Raw genomic sequence first — 16,611 nt, 5'->3', positions numbered from 1 at the left:
AAGGTCAAAGGCAGAAGAGGAACTTGCACATGTCTGGTAGAAACAAATCATGCAAAGCCCATTCACCGTGACATTTTCCACAAGCTCCAGCAGAACCTGAGATGCCTTTAGGGCTGTCTGATTGGTGACAACCAGCACTAGCACAGTGTTTGGTTGAACAAAGGTGAAGCAGGACTCGACACAACCAGGCCCCTCGAGCCAGAGACTCTTATTCAAGATTTGATTTGAAGAGATATTGCAGTGTGCTTTATTATGGTGCCAGAAAAAATATTTTTTAATATTACATTTCAAAACTATTTAACCTCTTCATGTGACACATTATTTTACCCGCAATGGTCATTATCAATAATTATTTAAAATAAAATGTTAATTATTAATATTTTTAAATTATAATTATTATTTCATATTAAATAATAAAAATACACAATATTTGCATCAAATATACAGTAGATTAACTATTTATCCTCATGTGACATATCTAATTGTTTTATGTAACAAAAAAAATAATAATTACAAAATAAATCAAATTTAAAAATGGTGAAAAATTATTCATGCGTTATTCATTATTCGACTCATTATTATTCATTCTTTAATATTAAATATAAAATAAAATGTATTATTATTAAAATTAATCACACCCCTTTTTCTGGAGAGCCAATCAACGCTTACAAAATCTCCGTGATCCCGCCTCCCGCCACTGTCATGTGATCATATGACAACATCACAACAAAAATGTCTGCCTGCTTCTCGATGCGGTAAATTATTTGATCGTTTTACAAATATAGCATCTGATGAAGACGTTCTTGAAATAAAACCAAGCCAGACGCAAACAAGTCAGTGAATATTTGACCACGTAAGCGACTATACTTGCATCTAACAGTTCATTGTTGATTTGAATTATTATTAAGGGTAATATCATGTGTCTTATAAAAAGCTTAATCATGGAGCACACAGCATCGGGGATATTCTGTAATAGGATGCTCAGTATGGTGAACTCTGAAGACGTGAACGCCATCATTCAAGCTCAGAGACACATGTGAGTTTCCCTATAGTGACCTGCCTCCTAAACAGCATAATGTTGTTTATTATGCGTTCAAGCTGATATTGCTGCATGTATTCAAGGTTGGACCGGTTTGAGAAGACCAATGAGATGCTGATCAACTTCAACGGGCTGTCCAATGTGCGCTTACAACAGATGAATGAACACTTTCTAATGCACACCCGTACTTTAATAGAGATGAAGAAAGACTTGGACAGTATTTTCAGACGAATAAGGTTTGTATTCACAACTTAAGACATTAATTATGATGAAGTGGGAGACTTAAGATCTGACATGAACATTTCTCCCTCCATTACAAGCAAGTGAATGATACAATTAACACACTCGAGCTGGATTGTAATGCAAGTTTGAAAATGCAAACAAATAATATTTTTCATATTAATGAAAAATTAAGCCCAATATTACAATATATAGTGTAATATTAGTTATTGCCTATGCATAATATAATTTGTGTTTCCACAGGACTTTAAAAGGCAAGGTTGCGAAACAATATCCAGAGGCCTTCAGCAGTAAGTTATAATGCAGTATTTTGTGCTGGGATGTGATTAAACTACAGTTTTGGCAAAATAAATAAGTAAAACACAAAAATTAAAATCACATTTTTGTACATGTTAAAACCATATAGTGACATCTAGGAAAGACTAAACACAATATTGTTAAATCTTAAGTTTAAAAAAAAAAAATCTAGCATTATCCTTTTTAGTTTCTGCTAAATGATGATACAAACAATCAAAATGACACAAAAAATGAGCATCCACAATTTAATATCCAATATAAAACCACTAATATACACTACAGTTCAACAGTTTGGGGGTCACTAAGATTTTTATAAATTAAAACTTCATTAATACTTATTCATCTAGGATGTATTAAAAAGTAGACATTAATAATAAAATAAAACAAATAAATGCTGTTCTTTTGAACTTTCTATTCATCAAAGACTCCTGGAAAAATGTATCAGTTTCCACAAAAATATTAAGCAGCACAACTGTTTTCAACATTGATATTAATAAGACATTTTTAACGGCATACTAGAATGATCATGTGAAACTTTTGAATGGTCGGGTATAATATACATTTTCTAAAATATTGTGTCTTCCTTTGTAACAGACATAAATGAATGTTCCAACCTGGAGGATGACGATGATGACTTTGACCCCATTCCTCCCAGCGTGGCCACCACCATCACTACCACTGCAACGTCCGAACAGAGCACAGAGTCATGTGACACAAGCCCTGATGTGATATCGTCCACAATTAGCTGCTGCTCTGAAGACCCCTCTCAAGAAAACACCGGCACACCAACCTCTGACAGCCACGAACAGCCAGTGTTACGGGACGAGGGGCCGGATTCAGCTGACATTTAGATTCATGCGTATAATATTGTATTTTCTGCATACAGATGCCACTTAAAAGTGGGGCGATGCAAGCTTACAGCTTAAGGTTTACTATGCGAAAATGGTTTTAATGCTACTGTTGTTAAATGTTATTTTAATTTTGATTTTGAATATTACTTTTTGCAGATTAAACAAAAAAAGTTTTTAAAGATACATTTAAAACAGACATGTTTACCTTGTGTTGTGATATTTTCATGTTCAAAACCACACTATTCAGTATTATTTCTAGATTCAGAAAAGTATGTCATTAAATATGAGCTTTCTCACAGTGCACAATGTGAGTGTGAAACTCTGTTTGCTTGGATTTTGATTATTTTGTGCTCTAAACCTTTGCTATTTCTAAAACGTAAAGAAATGAGAGAAATAGTATGAGCAGTAGTAAACTAGTCGCTATTCATTTTCTCCCATATTTTTGACTACATATCCCATAATCCACCAGACCGGAAGCGTGCGACCATACACATCAGCGTCCCTCTCTTCCGCGTCCTCTACATCTCTGTCCGTTATTTCATTAAACGTTCATAGTAAAAGGAGATTATACATTTGAAAATTGCAGGAACTATAATGTGCCGTTTAAAATAGCATTTCAAGGTAGGTAGAAAACGAAGCAAGTAAAATGGCAAGCCAGACAAGAGCACGGCTAGCAGTGGCTAACAGTAACCATAGACAACTGAGATACCTGAGCATTCACAGACCAACTGTTAGAAATACTCTTTAAAAGCTGTTTAAAATCAAAATTGGTCTACGTCCTAACTTATATGTGGTTAAACCTTTCGCATATTTAGCATTGGGCTAATAACATAGAAAGTTGAACTACTGCTCACAAATGTATATTATGCTGTGCAACTCACATTGATATACCAATTGACATAAATGATGAATCGCAGCCTAAATTCATGAGGAAGATAACAGCCAACTGCTGAGACGATGAGGAGGTTGAACAAAAAGAAAGCCCTGAACTTTGTGAAGGAGTTGGATACTTTTCCCAAGGTTCCTGAGAGCTATGTGGAGACAACAGCCAGTGGAGGAACAGGTGAGATGAGCTGAGATTTGATAGACAGATTATATATATGTATAGTTAATAAAAATAACCTCTTTTAGTTATTTTAGTACATCAGTTATTTTTTAATTGGCAACTAAAAAGTGTTTTCAGATATATATTTTAAGTGTTATTTTATGAAAATATTTACACACGCACACACATATACAGTCAAACCTAAATTTATTCAGACACCAACATTTCTCACATTATTACAGCTTGTTCGCTATAGTTTAGAAAATGGTAATAAAGTATGACAAGAACTCAGAGTTATACTGTGTCAGAGCAAATTCATCTTGATCATGGCAGTTAACTGATAGAAAGGTATGTGATGAATTAGGTTGAAGAGCTGTCAGATGTTTAATTTAAGTACACAATTAGATAATACCAATTACCAAGCAACGCTTAATTCTGTTCAGTCTTTGGAGTAAATAGGTCACATTAGCAATTAAAGTAAAAACACTTAAGCAAACATGGTCAGGTCAAAGTGTCTGAATAATTTTGGTCCCAAATTTTTTATCAATTTTACTGGTAGTCACTGTATGAAAATGTTTTGGGTATAATATGGTCACAGTTTACTTTTTGCTATCCTAACCTACGTAAATTAACTATAGTGTGCTGCACCCACTATTAAAAAAAATCTAAAATTATATCTGGTGTCTGAATAATTTTTGGTTTGACCGTACATATCCTATCTATAGATAATACTTAACATTTTCCTTTCTGTCTCTTCTCAAATATTACAGCTGTGATACTGAATTAAAAAACCATAAAACCAACACAAATTATTTCTTCCTCAGTGTCAGTGTTGGCCTTCACGGCCATGGCGCTCTTGGCCTTCTTTGAGTTCTTTGTGTATCAAGACACATGGATGAAGTATGAGTATGAAGTGGATAAGGATTTTACTAGGTGACTCTTTACTGTTATGTTAATGTAACAGTACATTGTATTTTGTTAATATTACAGGATTTGATGTACTAACATTGTTTTTATTCTTTCATCTTGTAGCAAACTACGAATTAATATTGATATCACAGTTGCCATGAGGTGCCAATGTAAGTATATCTTACTATAGTAATACGTTGAATGACTTAAAGCATCAAATAATTTGTATATTTATTTATTTTTTCAGTTGTTGGAGCAGATGTGTTGGATCTAGCTGAGACGATGGTGGCATCTGATGGCCTGCAGTATGAACCTGTGAGTAACTGAATGTTACTTATTTGCTGATATCTTGCTAAAGTGGTGTCATAACATATTTTAAAACTCTTTGGCAGGTTGTTTTTGAACTTTCTCCTCAGCAGAGGCTCTGGCACAGGTAAATTACATTTCCTTTGTTTATAGCGGTTACATTTCACCTGTGACATTGAGACACAATTTTAATGTCATTTTATATATATATATATATATCACGGTTTTGTGCCCCTCAGGACACTTTTGCTCATTCAGAACCGTCTGCGTGAGGAACATTCACTCCAGGATGTTTTGTTTAAGAACGTCATGAAAGGTGCCCCCACTGCTCTCCCACCAAGGTCAGAACACATGACACCTGTACGGGAAGGTATTACGCCACGTGTCCAACAAGAGTCGCTCAAATATAGCACAGTCATTTCTAATGGAGTATGTTGTTTTCCATTCACTCTGTAGGGAAGATGATCCCACTCAGCCTCTAAACGCCTGCCGGATACACGGATACCTTTATGTCAACAAAGTAGCAGGAAATTTCCACATCACTGTTGGCAAGTATGTCTCCTTTCATCTTGTTTTTGTATCCACTCCATTAAAAGTTGCTATTATGTACTGCAAACCTACTTTAGAGTTCAAATATGTGTCAGTTGGGAAGTCTGTTTGACTTGCGATCGTCTTTATATTTTCTCAGAATTTTCTTATTTCATGTTCATTTCAGGGCCATCCTACACCCTCGAGGCCATGCTCATCTAGCGGCCCTGGTCAGCCATGAGAGTAAGCTGAAGAGCTTCTTCAGACCTAATTAAGCAATGTTCTAGAAAAATGTGTTTTGAATCTATAGATATTATCTGAATGGCTCAGTCTATGCAAAATGTATCTAGTGCTTTTGAATCCAGACCAGAAGTTAACATCTGTTCCACTAAAAAAGCAAATGGTGCCTTAAATTTTATATCCAACAGGTCAGTTTGCTAATAAGGACTGTTTTGTTGCAGCATACAACTTCTCCCATCGGATAGACCATCTGTCTTTTGGAGAGGATATACCTGGCATATTAAATCCACTGGATGGCACGGAAAAAGTGTCCGCAGATCGTAAGTAATCGAAACATTTACAAACAATATTTAAGGAAATAAGTGTGTGTGTTGTGCATTTTTCTAATTCAAATAAAATTTTCACATGCACACACACACACAATAATTCACAAAGATCCAGAAGTTTGAGAGCATTTTTGCATTTCTCTAATTCAGTTTTCGTCAATAATCAATTATTTTTTTAATTGCAAATTATCACCGTAAGTATATATTTATAATGTTAATACAATATATATAAGAATATATAAATAATACATAACCAAAAAATATTATAATTAAAACTGTATTAAATTATACAGTTAGAACTTAAGTCTGAAAGTATTTTTCTAATATTATATTATCAGCTTACATTTTCATTCATGCTGGTAATAAAATTTAAATGTACAAAAATATATAAATAATACATAAAAATTATAATATTTAAATGTTTTATTATTTTTGTAAATTATTGGTCTTAGACCATTTTGGCATTTTCCTTATTCAGTATAATTTTTCCCTCTTACAAATTATTACATCAGCATAAAAAAAATTCAATTTCTGACAAGCCTGCGAAAAAATGTTTTCCTTCCCCCCCACCCCCCCTTTTTGCTAGATAATCAAATGTTCCAGTACTTCATTACCATTGTGCCCACAAAACTGCAGACGTACAAGGTGTCAGCGGACACACACCAGTATTCAGTCACTGAGCGGGTACATACAGCTTTAAATATATATTCATAACCATCTGTTGTTTAATTGAAAGTGATTTTTAAAACTTACACAATTTGCTACATTTTACAAAGTTACATTTTAAAAAGTTATCTTTGTAAAGTACATTGTGTATGCCTGACTGCCCAAGGTTGATCACTGATGCCATCTTTGCTTTAGGAGCGAGTGATAAACCACGCAGCGGGGAGTCATGGGGTTTCTGGGATCTTTATGAAGTATGACATCAGCTCGCTGATGGTGAAGGTGACTGAGCAGCACATGCCCTTGTGGCAGTTCCTCGTGCGGCTCTGTGGCATCATAGGAGGCATTTTCTCAACAACTGGTAAATAGAGAGAATATTTGCTAACAACAACAAAAAATCTAATTTGAAATGATCGATTGTGATTTTTTTCTGCAGGCATGTTGCACAGTCTTGTTGGCTTCTGCGTAGACGTGATCTGCTGTCGTTTTAAACTGGGGGTTTATAAGCCGAAGAGTGTAAGTAGTAGTAGTTGTTTTTTGTGTGTCGCTTTTTTAATTGTTTTGGAGTTGAGCACTGATACCGTTGTTGTTTCTTGTCTTTAGATGAGCGTTTTTGATGGCCATGTGAACAGCATGACACCTCTTCTTACTGAGAATGCTGAACACTAGCTGGGCTCTCCTTCTTACAACATTTAAAGCTCATTTCAGTCACATTTCAATCTGAATCACAACTAAGTTTCAGGATTCTGTTAATACATGACATTGAGGTTGGTTGTCATTTGTGGTACTGTAAAGATCCGTAAGCACTGACACAATAACTATTACACAGGCAGAAATTCATAAATGAGTAGACTGTATATCCCCAGAAGGTCTTGTTTGGTGCAAAAATGCTTTTGGTGAATTTAAATTATTTTTAAATTTTCAGTCGTTATAGAAAAAGATTCTCACGTAAAAGCTTATTGTACTCATAAAGACATCTTTTATTTTTCTAAAAGCAGGTATTTTAATTATAGCTTGATTGTCTTTGATTGGATGAATACTCCCTTTTAAAAAGCGCAGGTCTAAATCTGAATATCAGACAATTTAGTTTTAGTTAAAATGACTTTAATACAACCTTAAAAGATGTAGTAGCATCAAGAACCTTTCAGACATGAACTATCACGTCAGTATTAGGATCTGGTTGGAATTTTTGGTGTGAACATGCCCAACCAGTGCCAAGGTCTCCACCTCAGGATGGACTGATTGTTTAGCATCCATGCGCATTTTAAGAGATCATGTTTTATATTATTGATGAATGACATCTGAGGGTTCATTAATGCAATCAAGATTGTATTTGGTTGAATGACTGAATTATAAGGGAAGTAGTGTGAAATTATTTGTTAAAAGCATATTGAATATTAATTCTTTTGCAAGATTATGGATCACTCTGATGCATATTTTCTTGTGCCAAAGCTTTTTCTAGTTCTAAAATAAAGTCCCAGTAATGGTTAAATTGGAAAAAAATAATTTTAAAGTCAAGACAAATTAGTTAGGTATCCTGTTGGTGTATTTTGTTTATGATTTTTAACATGAAGCTCTCCAGGTTCAGGATGTTTTAGTTGCCTATTATTTAGTGTGTCTCTTGAGAGTCCAAATAAAAAGAGTTTTGTATGCACCTGCACACCTCTGATCTGTTTTTAAAGCATCGCCATGTGTCTGTTCTTGTCTCCCGAGCAGCAAAATAAAATCTTGACTCCATATTTGACAGTGTGTAATCACTGTAAACTCTTACATTAGATGCATCTTGAAGTACCAATCACTTTTTTTAATTAAAATGAATAAATATGCAATCTATTCTTATGTCACTGGACATTCTCATTTGTTTTTTGTTGATGCCTTCTTACTCAAAGGACTCAAGAAAGTGCAAGTGTGCAAATGACAATTACTAGAGCAGCTGGTTTTCAAAACAAATCAGAAATCATCTTTGTTCAGGCATCAACCTGATCAAAAAAGTATGCAGTTTCCATACGGCTCAGTCTCTGCAATGTCTGAAACACATGTCCTGTCCTGCACATCTGAGTCTGACAGGTCTTCATCTGTCTCCGGAATGATCCTGACCTCCTCTGGGACTTGCGTTGCATCTTTAGCACATGCCTACGATTCATGAGAAAGATCAATAAGTCTATATCATGTGGCATTAATAACAGTTTAAAAACACGACAAGCGATTTATGATAATGGAAATCCGTTTACTTTATCATCGTTTCCACGAGCTCCCTCTCATCCAATACGTGACGACACTGAGAACGACAATGCTGGGTATAAACTTACTCATAAAAACAATACTTTAACGTTATTAATAAATGCTTGCTCTTAACACAGTCTCTACGTTACCTTTCGAGTCGCTTCTTTGCTATCCTTTCTGTAGTTTCGCCACGCGTTTTCTTCACAGCTTCATTGTCTTTACTGCTTTGAACTTCAGATTTCACCATCCAGGGAGGAAGGTTTCTATGCTTTTCAGACATTATTATGTAGTTTAGGGTTTGTTTGATTTTGAAAGAATATTCTTTTTAGCCTCTTCATTGAATGTTTTTCATATTTAATGTAATATACTGCGCCACCTTTTGTGGTCTGGAGAACAACACGAAGAGGAGACCGGGGCTAGTTGTCACATTTCAGTCCAGTACGTATTTTAAAGTCTCAGCTTCAAATAAAAGACTAAAAAATTAAACTGTATACTTTTTGTGTGACAACTTGCCCCAATGTGACATGAAATATCTATCTAGTACAATGAATAAATGGTCATACTCCGAGAACCAGACATACGTATAATGAGAGCTATAAAATGAACTTTAGACCTTGTCAAGAGTTTATTTAACAGTATATCAGAATATCATACAGGTAAACAAGATTTTAGCAAAATTTATTATATCCGTACTGTTGCATTTCATAAAAATATTTGATCACTTAGTCTTTGAAACTATCAATAATACATTAAACCATATTTATAGGAGTACAGCTGTACAAGGTAAATACACATCTAACACTAGACAGTAATATTGATCTGAATGGGCCCCAGCACGTGCCATCTTTAACAGATTCAATATTTTCCTCAATAATATAAAATGTTTTTGTTTTTTTTCTTTGTCTTATTTTCACAGCAGGCAGGATACAGCTTCAAACAGTAAAAGCTTTGAGCGGTGCAATAAATGCATCCACATTTTCCTTCACCGTTTCTCGCTGTCTGTCTCTCCATGTAAACAGCAGTTTAATCTAGCACACTGCAATCAATGGAGACTACAAATATTATGTGCTAGCTACAAAACCATCAGGGAGATATGAACAGGAAGCGTTTTATTGTGGCACACATTACTAATATACACTATCTTGTTTCAACTGCAAAAAAAAAAAAAACTTATTTCTAGTTTTTCAGCAAAAATATCTAAATATCCTTAAAATAAGATAAATTTACTTGATAATATATGTCGAATTGAGTTTATTCTTCTTACACCATCAGCAATTTCTTTTTTTATTATTTAAAGCATAATTATGGTTTATGCTTAAAACAAGAAAAAGAAATATGATTAAAGATACGTATTATTATAGCTATTTGAAATAAAGTACATTTATTTCAAATTAATAGCTATAATAATAAGTATAAATAATTATAAAAAAATAATTTTAATATTTAATTTAAATATTTCAGTTTAACTAAGTTTTAAACAATACATTTTGGTAATTAATAAAGCAACTACATTTATTTAAATGTAAAATACTTAGAAATGTTTGGTGTTTTGTCAAATCCATTTAATTGCTTTTCCAAATTTTTTTACCTTGTTTTAAGAATGTTTAATTTTTACAGGAAAACAAGACATAATACTTTTTTTTTTTTTTTGCAGTGTTAAGAAGGAATGTGATAAGCTTGTTTTGATATGCAACTTTTTCAATGCAGCTCCCAACGCAGTTTCAGGATATTCTGTGGTTCACAAAACTGCTCTGGAATTACATTCCACATACCTCAAGAACAGCTGAATTGGCACATTTATCAGCCTGTGATCAGAATGACAGGTGCAGAGCAGCATAAGACAATTTCACAATTAAATGAATACAAAAAGAGGCAAAACACTGCATGGCATCAAACCCTCCTGCCACAGATTCAATCACTGTAAATGTTTCTGTTGATCACTATCACCGTATGAAACCCATTAACACTGTCTGAAAAGGTCAAAATGACAGTTTCAGATAAAACATTGTTTGCCGTAACAAACAAGATCTTGATAATATTTATCCTACTGTTGTCCACATGTGCCAGATCAAAAGTTTTGATCTTTATACAGTTTTTACTAATGAAACATTTTCACAACATCAGAAAAAAATTGGCAATGTTTGTCACCGTTGAATCAAAGGTGAAAACAAAAACTCAGCTCTTAAGATATTTCTATTTTTTTATGTAAAATGCATATTTCATACTGCTCTTTGTCCTGCCAGTAAGGCACTCTGCCCCATACAACTGGGTCCCACCCATTCATGCTAGAGAGACCCTGCTCATGCCCCCATCATTTAAAAACATCATTTTTCCTTGTCTTTGCTCCCAGCTGAACCTTAACCGTGTTTTAACCAAGTGTGGCATGATGAAATGGTAAGCCAAGTGACAATGATGTAAAGTTCTGACTGATACTGATACGCCAATAATTGTTTTCATGTTATGGGCGATAATTGATAAATGGTAATATTAAAGTTCCATACCATTTTTTTCTAGATAAATATGAATAAAACACTAAAAAAAACATTTTAAATGTTACAAGTGAATTTGGGCATCAGAACATTATAATGTACAGTATGAAAAATTAATATTCATTGTGAGACTTGCTAAAGATTACATTTAACAGTGTTATTAAATTTGAATTTTTAGAAGACTGCAAATGTAATATAAATATAAAAACAGAGGAAATTAGCATTTTAAATATCACAATTAAAACACAAACTTACATAACCAATATATAAAGCATAGTTATAGTATTGGTCAAAATCCCAATTTTTGTAGCCCCGCCCATAGTTACAGTAATGGTTGAAATCCCAATTTTATCTGAATGTAGCCCCACCCACCATTGTCTTATTGGTCCAAAACATGTTGCTGTGTATTACACATCAAATAAGTACTGAGTGGATGTGATTTTGTTGCATAATGCAGCGTTTTCACGTTCAGAGCTAACAGGCAAATTTGTCATGTCGCACTTGGTTAGGACACGGTGAAAGACTACATGCATCCTGGTCTCAGACCAAACTGTCCTGAAAAAACATATTTTTTTAATTAGCTCCGCTAATTAGCTTACTTGAACTACGGAGCCATCAGAGACATGGGAATGAAGCTTGTGAGGTGTAAGATGGGCCAATGACACACTGAGGCTTCGAAAAACATCCGCGGTCCTTCTTCGGTTCAGTTCGCGATGTAACCAAACGTTTGGCTGGGTGTGGAATTCATCAACTAAACCATACTAATGTAACATATCAACTTGGGATCTAAAGGGATACGTCCATACGGCAGATTTGGCGAATGATACGCATTTACCTCCTATAATTCAGGCCAAATGGGTCGGCGTGATACCCTTGTATCTCCATCATGGCGGTCTCCCTTTATATTTACTGTCAGTGTTTCACAATGTCTATGGTGACTTTTTCCCATCAGACATATAATGAAACGCAATACTGAAACGTTGAAGTTCTCAACGAAGAGTGTGTGTTTCTTCAGAAATCTCTTTTCATGCTACACATATATTTGCGATACTTGACCCCCGGTATCACTAGGGGTTTGGTATGAACATCTTGAAATTATACAAAAAATAAACAACCTCTACATGATAAACAAATCAAGAGCGCGCTGGTCCACCGGACGGAAGAACGAGGCGTTGAAAGTTCGGCTCATTCCGCTGTGAGAAGTTTCCGCTCTGGGTTCAGAATTAAACAGCGAGAGGGTGAGCCGCGCGTCTTTGGCTGCCGTTCATCTGGATCGTCCGGAAAAATTAAAAACAAACTTGGATCAGAGACTATATGAAAAGCAAGTTGGATGCGACAGTCTATTTGAGGTTGATGTGTCTCCATCTGTTCTTAGTAATTTCGACTTTTATGATCCATCTCCTCCATTTTTTAGGCTGTTCAAAACACAGCTCTTACAGGTGGACCTGCCACCCTTCGTTCTGCGGGCGAAGCCCCACAAAACTGACCACCAGGGGCGCTGTGATTGGTCCAGACTGTCACAGAATGCCACTGAAAGTCCAGGGTTTGAGGCTGGATGAGATGACGGGTGACGGCGAAGGGCGAGTGTCACGTTAGGGGGGTGAGACTACTTCCGACAAGGCAGGGGCGGCTGGAGAGACAGCACTCCGGGAGGTGGCAATGTCTACCAGGAAACAGAAAGAACCTGTGAATCACCCGTTACACCCGACTGCACAACAAGGTTACTGCCAGTGGACACAACACAATCATACAGTGTTGGGGAGCAAAGAACTCTTTTGTAGCATTTTCAGTAATGAGTTATTTTAGGGTAAAAGGTAACATTATTCTACTCTTCCTCATCTGTTATTTCAGGAAGTCTGATTCATTTTAGTGAATCAGTTTATGTAAATTAACTATGAGTCACTTTGTGCTATTTTACATAGCAATGAACACAGTATTTCACAAAATATGTTTTTTTGACTTACTAGATTTATATACCTGAAATTGATATCATGAAAAAATAGACTTTCTATAATAAACATTTATATAAATAAACACAAACACACACACACACACACACACACACACACACACACACATATATATATAAATATATACTTATATATCTATATCTATCTATCTACCTATCTACCTATCTATCTATATCTATATCTATATCTATATATATATATATATATATGAAAGGAAATAATTATATTAAGTAAAATAATAAATATAGTAATTATATCTGAAAATATATTTATAAATCCTAAACAAAGTTATAATTGTCTATATGAATATCCATAATTATACGTGTGTATCATTTAAATTAATTATTTATCAATTAAATTAGTCACTTTGTGACATTTTCGATAGTAAAGAAGACAGTATTTCACAAATTATTTGACTGTTTTGTACTTATTACATTGTATGAATGTACATTAAATATATATATATATATATATATATATATATATATATATATATATATATATATATATATATGTATTATACAATAATATATGTATTATGTATTATACAAATTATATTACATATATAATTGATATTACGTAAAAATATACTTGATATAATAAAATATATTTAAATAATAAACATGTATTTTGAGGGCCAAACAGGAAATAATTATATGAAGTAATTAAAATAATCATATGGAATTATACAATGTATTTATAGATCCTAAATATAAAAGTAGAATTGTAAATCTGTAAATGTATTTGTGAAAACAATTATACATATAATTTTATGTACATCTATAAACATTTCTACTTAAAGTCTCTTTGAATGAGCAATGAATTAAAATAAATCTGAATATATATTGTTATATAATGTTATATAATGTTATATATATATATATTATAAAATGTTTCAGTGCTTCTAGTTGTATTAACTGTAATTAATGTAAATTTATCTGTTCAAGTTGAATGCTCGCACCCAAATTGACCCTTTGCTAATTTCCTCCCCCATATTTTTTTTGCATATTTTTGGATAATTTCCATAAAATTGCATTTAATACTCAACACACAGAGCCTCCAGACAATTACACTAGACAACATCCCAAACTTATGGCAACAATTGCTGAAGTATGATTGGTAATTTACCATTTTAAGGCGGGGCTTTGTGAAGTATCGATTGAGATCCTGCATTGATTTCATTTCTAGTCATTTATTAAGAAAATTCAATGTAGTTAGCTACAGTTTGTTAGTAACAGGTAGCTTGATTTTTGTATTAACCACGTTACTGCTTCAATCAGTCTCAGTGTGGCTTCCCAACACTGTCATGAGCACATGCACAGTGACACCAAAACTACACACAAATACACTGTGCAACCAATCACATTTAAAAGATACAGAGACATGCGACGTATGCTAGTGTACCAAATGCAAACCAAAACAAAAGCAGAGAGAAAATCTACAGACATAAAAGAAAGGCATGCAGGATGCCACGAACCGTGTCTTTAGAGTGTCCCATAATGAAGAAATAGGGTGAAGCTAGAGTGTCGCTTTTCATGCACATGGTAAGGTTGGTAGGTACCATTCCTACAGGACAGGAAGTAAAAGACTGAACTATAGCATTGCAGATTAGCGTTAGAAAAAACAGAGCAGCTGATAGAGGAGAGGAGTTAATAGTACACTAGTTACAGGCTACAAGATGTTTCGTCACTAAATGAGAGTTCACTGAAAGGCTTAATTGATATAGTGAGTCATCAAAGGCTTTTAAGCTTTTAACAGAAAGCTTTCAGCGCAAACAAACTGTCAAGACCACCGGTATCCCGTTTGAGCTATTGTTCCCCGGTGCACTCCAATAAGCCCATTTATGAACATTCACTCCATTACTTCAACCCAAATCAGCAGGTTTTTAGTTTTAAAACACAATTATCAATTCTATGTTCATCTGAAAAGTTGCTAATGGCTGCAAAAACCTACATTTCTTTTAAACTGAACAACTTTTAAAATATTAAAATGGTGTATTTTGGCTTTGTGTGTTGCGGTACCCACCATATTCCGGCACCTGTCCCATGCCCCTTTTCAACAGCAGACGTACTCGACGACCGCCGGCCTTGATGAGCTCGATGGCACGAGTGTGACTCATGTCTCTCGTACTCTCACCATTAATTTCAATAATCTGATCTCCAACCTGCAAACATGAGGAATTAGGGGAATATTTTACATCAGGATGTTGTATCACCTTGAAGGCTTTATATTTTATGATAATTGACCAATTAGAGTTAAGTAATAAATACAAAGACATAACTTTTCAAAAGTTTGCTCACCATGGCTGCATTTGATCAAAAATACAGAAATATTGTGAAATATTATTAGAATTCTAAGTAACTGTTTTCTACTATAAAATATTTTAAAATGTAATTTATTACTGTGATACAAAGCATGAGAGCATGTAACCACTATAGAGACGATAGTCAAAAATCTCTATCAGTTGACACATTTCTACCAGTTAATTGTGTTTACCGATTTATCGCCCACTTTATACTGACCCCAAACTTTTGAAAGGTTGAACTGTATATGCTGCAAGTCAAATGAACTTTCACATAAAAAAAATTATTTTTTTCACAGGGTGAAACTTTCTAAATAGATTTTAACAGTTTGAGTGAGACTCTCATTTGTAAAAGTGCAATTATCAAAAGTCTTTTCCATCTAACAGTCTGAAGATTTTTCTCACCCTCATTCTGCCGTTGCGGATCGCAGGTCCATCCTCAGCCAGTCTCAGCACAAACAGGTCCATCTTGTATTCCCGTCCTCCGCGGATACTAAAGCCAAATCCCTTCACACTTTTCTCCAGTTCCACAGTGAAATAGTCATAGTCCTGGAAAAATACATTTAAATTAAAATAATTAAAAAAATCAAAGTGTGGCACGCCGCTTTTCAAGACAACCCCCACATTTGACTTTTATTTAGCTTTTATCTTCAATTTAAATGTACTATTAATATTAATTTATATACTTAACACCAATGTTGATGAGATCAAACTGCATTTTAATGTGTTATTTATTTATTTACTTTATTTTTTTTATTCAGTGTACAGGACAAATACAAATGCTCTATATTTTATATACAAAAACAAATTGTGTTATAACAGGTGATTTCACTGCACAGGAAAAACATGGTGATTTTATTGATTTTCCAGCTGTAATTGTAAATACAGTAATTGTATCATATTCTGGATGTCAAGTAATATTTTAGCGTAATAAAATGTACAGTTAGACCTGTGGTCTGTAATCGGCGATGGAGTGCTGTCTGTAGTCTATGAGAGCAGGTGGGTGTCTGTACTCCATGGTGGGCGGCTGTCTGTAGTCTGCTACAGGAGGATGTCTGTAGTCCACCGGAGGCTGTCTGTAGTCTGTATATGCAGCTTGGCAGATATCAGGTTTAACATCCTGCCTGGCTTTAACCTCCGACCTATAGACACCAACAAGACCAAATTAAGCAATCCTGTCCCA

The 16,611-nt window shown here is 34.3% G+C and overlaps 3 protein-coding genes across 8 annotated transcripts in view; 2 read left to right on the top strand and 1 right to left on the bottom strand.

Moving 5' to 3' along the window:
* The first annotated feature begins 696 nt into the window (after positions 1 to 696).
* LOC306866329 (kxDL motif-containing protein 1-like) lies at positions 697 to 2,749 on the top strand. Of its 5 annotated transcripts, none has more exons than XM_079411447.1 (5): positions 697 to 853; positions 977 to 1,036; positions 1,123 to 1,275; positions 1,523 to 1,569; positions 2,171 to 2,749. In XM_079411447.1, the coding sequence occupies exons 2-5, from the start codon at positions 978 to 980 to the stop codon at positions 2,425 to 2,427; spliced, it is 516 nt and encodes a 171-aa protein (XP_079267573.1). In that variant the 5' UTR covers positions 697 to 853; position 977; the 3' UTR covers positions 2,428 to 2,749. The 5 variants fall into 5 exon arrangements, with proteins under 5 accessions (XP_079267573.1, XP_079267570.1, XP_079267574.1 ...); XM_079411444.1 differs by having other exon boundaries at positions 935 to 1,036; XM_079411446.1 differs by having other exon boundaries at positions 711 to 833; positions 935 to 1,036.
* A 144-nt stretch (positions 2,750 to 2,893) lies between these two features.
* Positions 2,894 to 8,282, top strand: LOC306866861 (endoplasmic reticulum-Golgi intermediate compartment protein 2-like). Of its 2 annotated transcripts, XM_079412259.1 has the most exons (14): positions 2,894 to 3,048; positions 3,345 to 3,490; positions 4,297 to 4,405; positions 4,505 to 4,551; positions 4,629 to 4,696; positions 4,774 to 4,814; positions 4,927 to 5,028; positions 5,144 to 5,239; positions 5,403 to 5,458; positions 5,677 to 5,775; positions 6,368 to 6,465; positions 6,643 to 6,805; positions 6,881 to 6,960; positions 7,048 to 8,282. In XM_079412259.1, exons 2-14 carry the CDS (start codon positions 3,385 to 3,387, stop codon positions 7,111 to 7,113), a joined length of 1,131 nt encoding a protein of 376 aa, XP_079268385.1. In that variant the 5' UTR covers positions 2,894 to 3,048; positions 3,345 to 3,384; the 3' UTR covers positions 7,114 to 8,282. The 2 variants fall into 2 exon arrangements, with proteins under 2 accessions (XP_079268385.1, XP_079268386.1); XM_079412260.1 differs by having other exon boundaries at positions 2,895 to 3,490.
* Positions 8,283 to 10,323: 2,041 nt separating this feature from the next.
* magi2b (membrane associated guanylate kinase, WW and PDZ domain containing 2b) overlaps positions 10,324 to 16,611 on the bottom strand; it is a 105,328-nt gene continuing 99,040 nt past the window's right edge. The window contains exons 20-24 of the mRNA XM_079411625.1: positions 16,378 to 16,570; positions 15,834 to 15,977; positions 15,152 to 15,290; positions 14,604 to 14,692; positions 10,324 to 12,819 (exon numbers count right to left, since the gene is read on the bottom strand). Of these exons, the coding sequence (XP_079267751.1) occupies positions 12,763 to 12,819; positions 14,604 to 14,692; positions 15,152 to 15,290; positions 15,834 to 15,977; positions 16,378 to 16,570 (622 nt within the window). The 3' untranslated portion in view covers positions 10,324 to 12,762. The remainder of the gene's footprint in view (positions 12,820 to 14,603; positions 14,693 to 15,151; positions 15,291 to 15,833; positions 15,978 to 16,377; positions 16,571 to 16,611) is intronic.

Source organism: Barbus barbus, assembly GCF_936440315.1.
Source record: "Barbus barbus genome assembly, chromosome: 48".
NCBI classification, from domain to species: Eukaryota; Metazoa; Chordata; class Actinopteri; order Cypriniformes; family Cyprinidae; genus Barbus; species Barbus barbus.
The sequence above is the reverse complement of the archived record's forward strand: the minus strand, read 5'-3'. Positions and strand labels throughout refer to the sequence as shown.

Bases quoted from the DNA above. Each gene is read 5' to 3' on its own strand.
- LOC306866329 (XM_079411445.1), top strand. From the start codon at position 918: ATGTGTCTTATAAAAAGCTTAATCATGGAGCACACAGCATCGGGGATA. The intron at 1,037-1,122 runs GTGAGTTTCCCT...CATGTATTCAAG, and splicing joins ATTCAAGCTCAGAGACACAT to GTTGGACCGGTTTGAGAAGA. The intron at 1,570-2,170 runs GTAAGTTATAAT...CCTTTGTAACAG, and splicing joins ATATCCAGAGGCCTTCAGCA to ACATAAATGAATGTTCCAAC.
- LOC306866861 (XM_079412259.1), top strand. From the start codon at position 3,385: ATGAGGAGGTTGAACAAAAAGAAAGCCCTGAACTTTGTGAAGGAGTTG. The intron at 4,697-4,773 runs GTGAGTAACTGA...ACTCTTTGGCAG, and splicing joins ATGGCCTGCAGTATGAACCT to GTTGTTTTTGAACTTTCTCC. The intron at 6,806-6,880 runs GTAAATAGAGAG...TTTTTTCTGCAG, and splicing joins AGGCATTTTCTCAACAACTG to GCATGTTGCACAGTCTTGTT.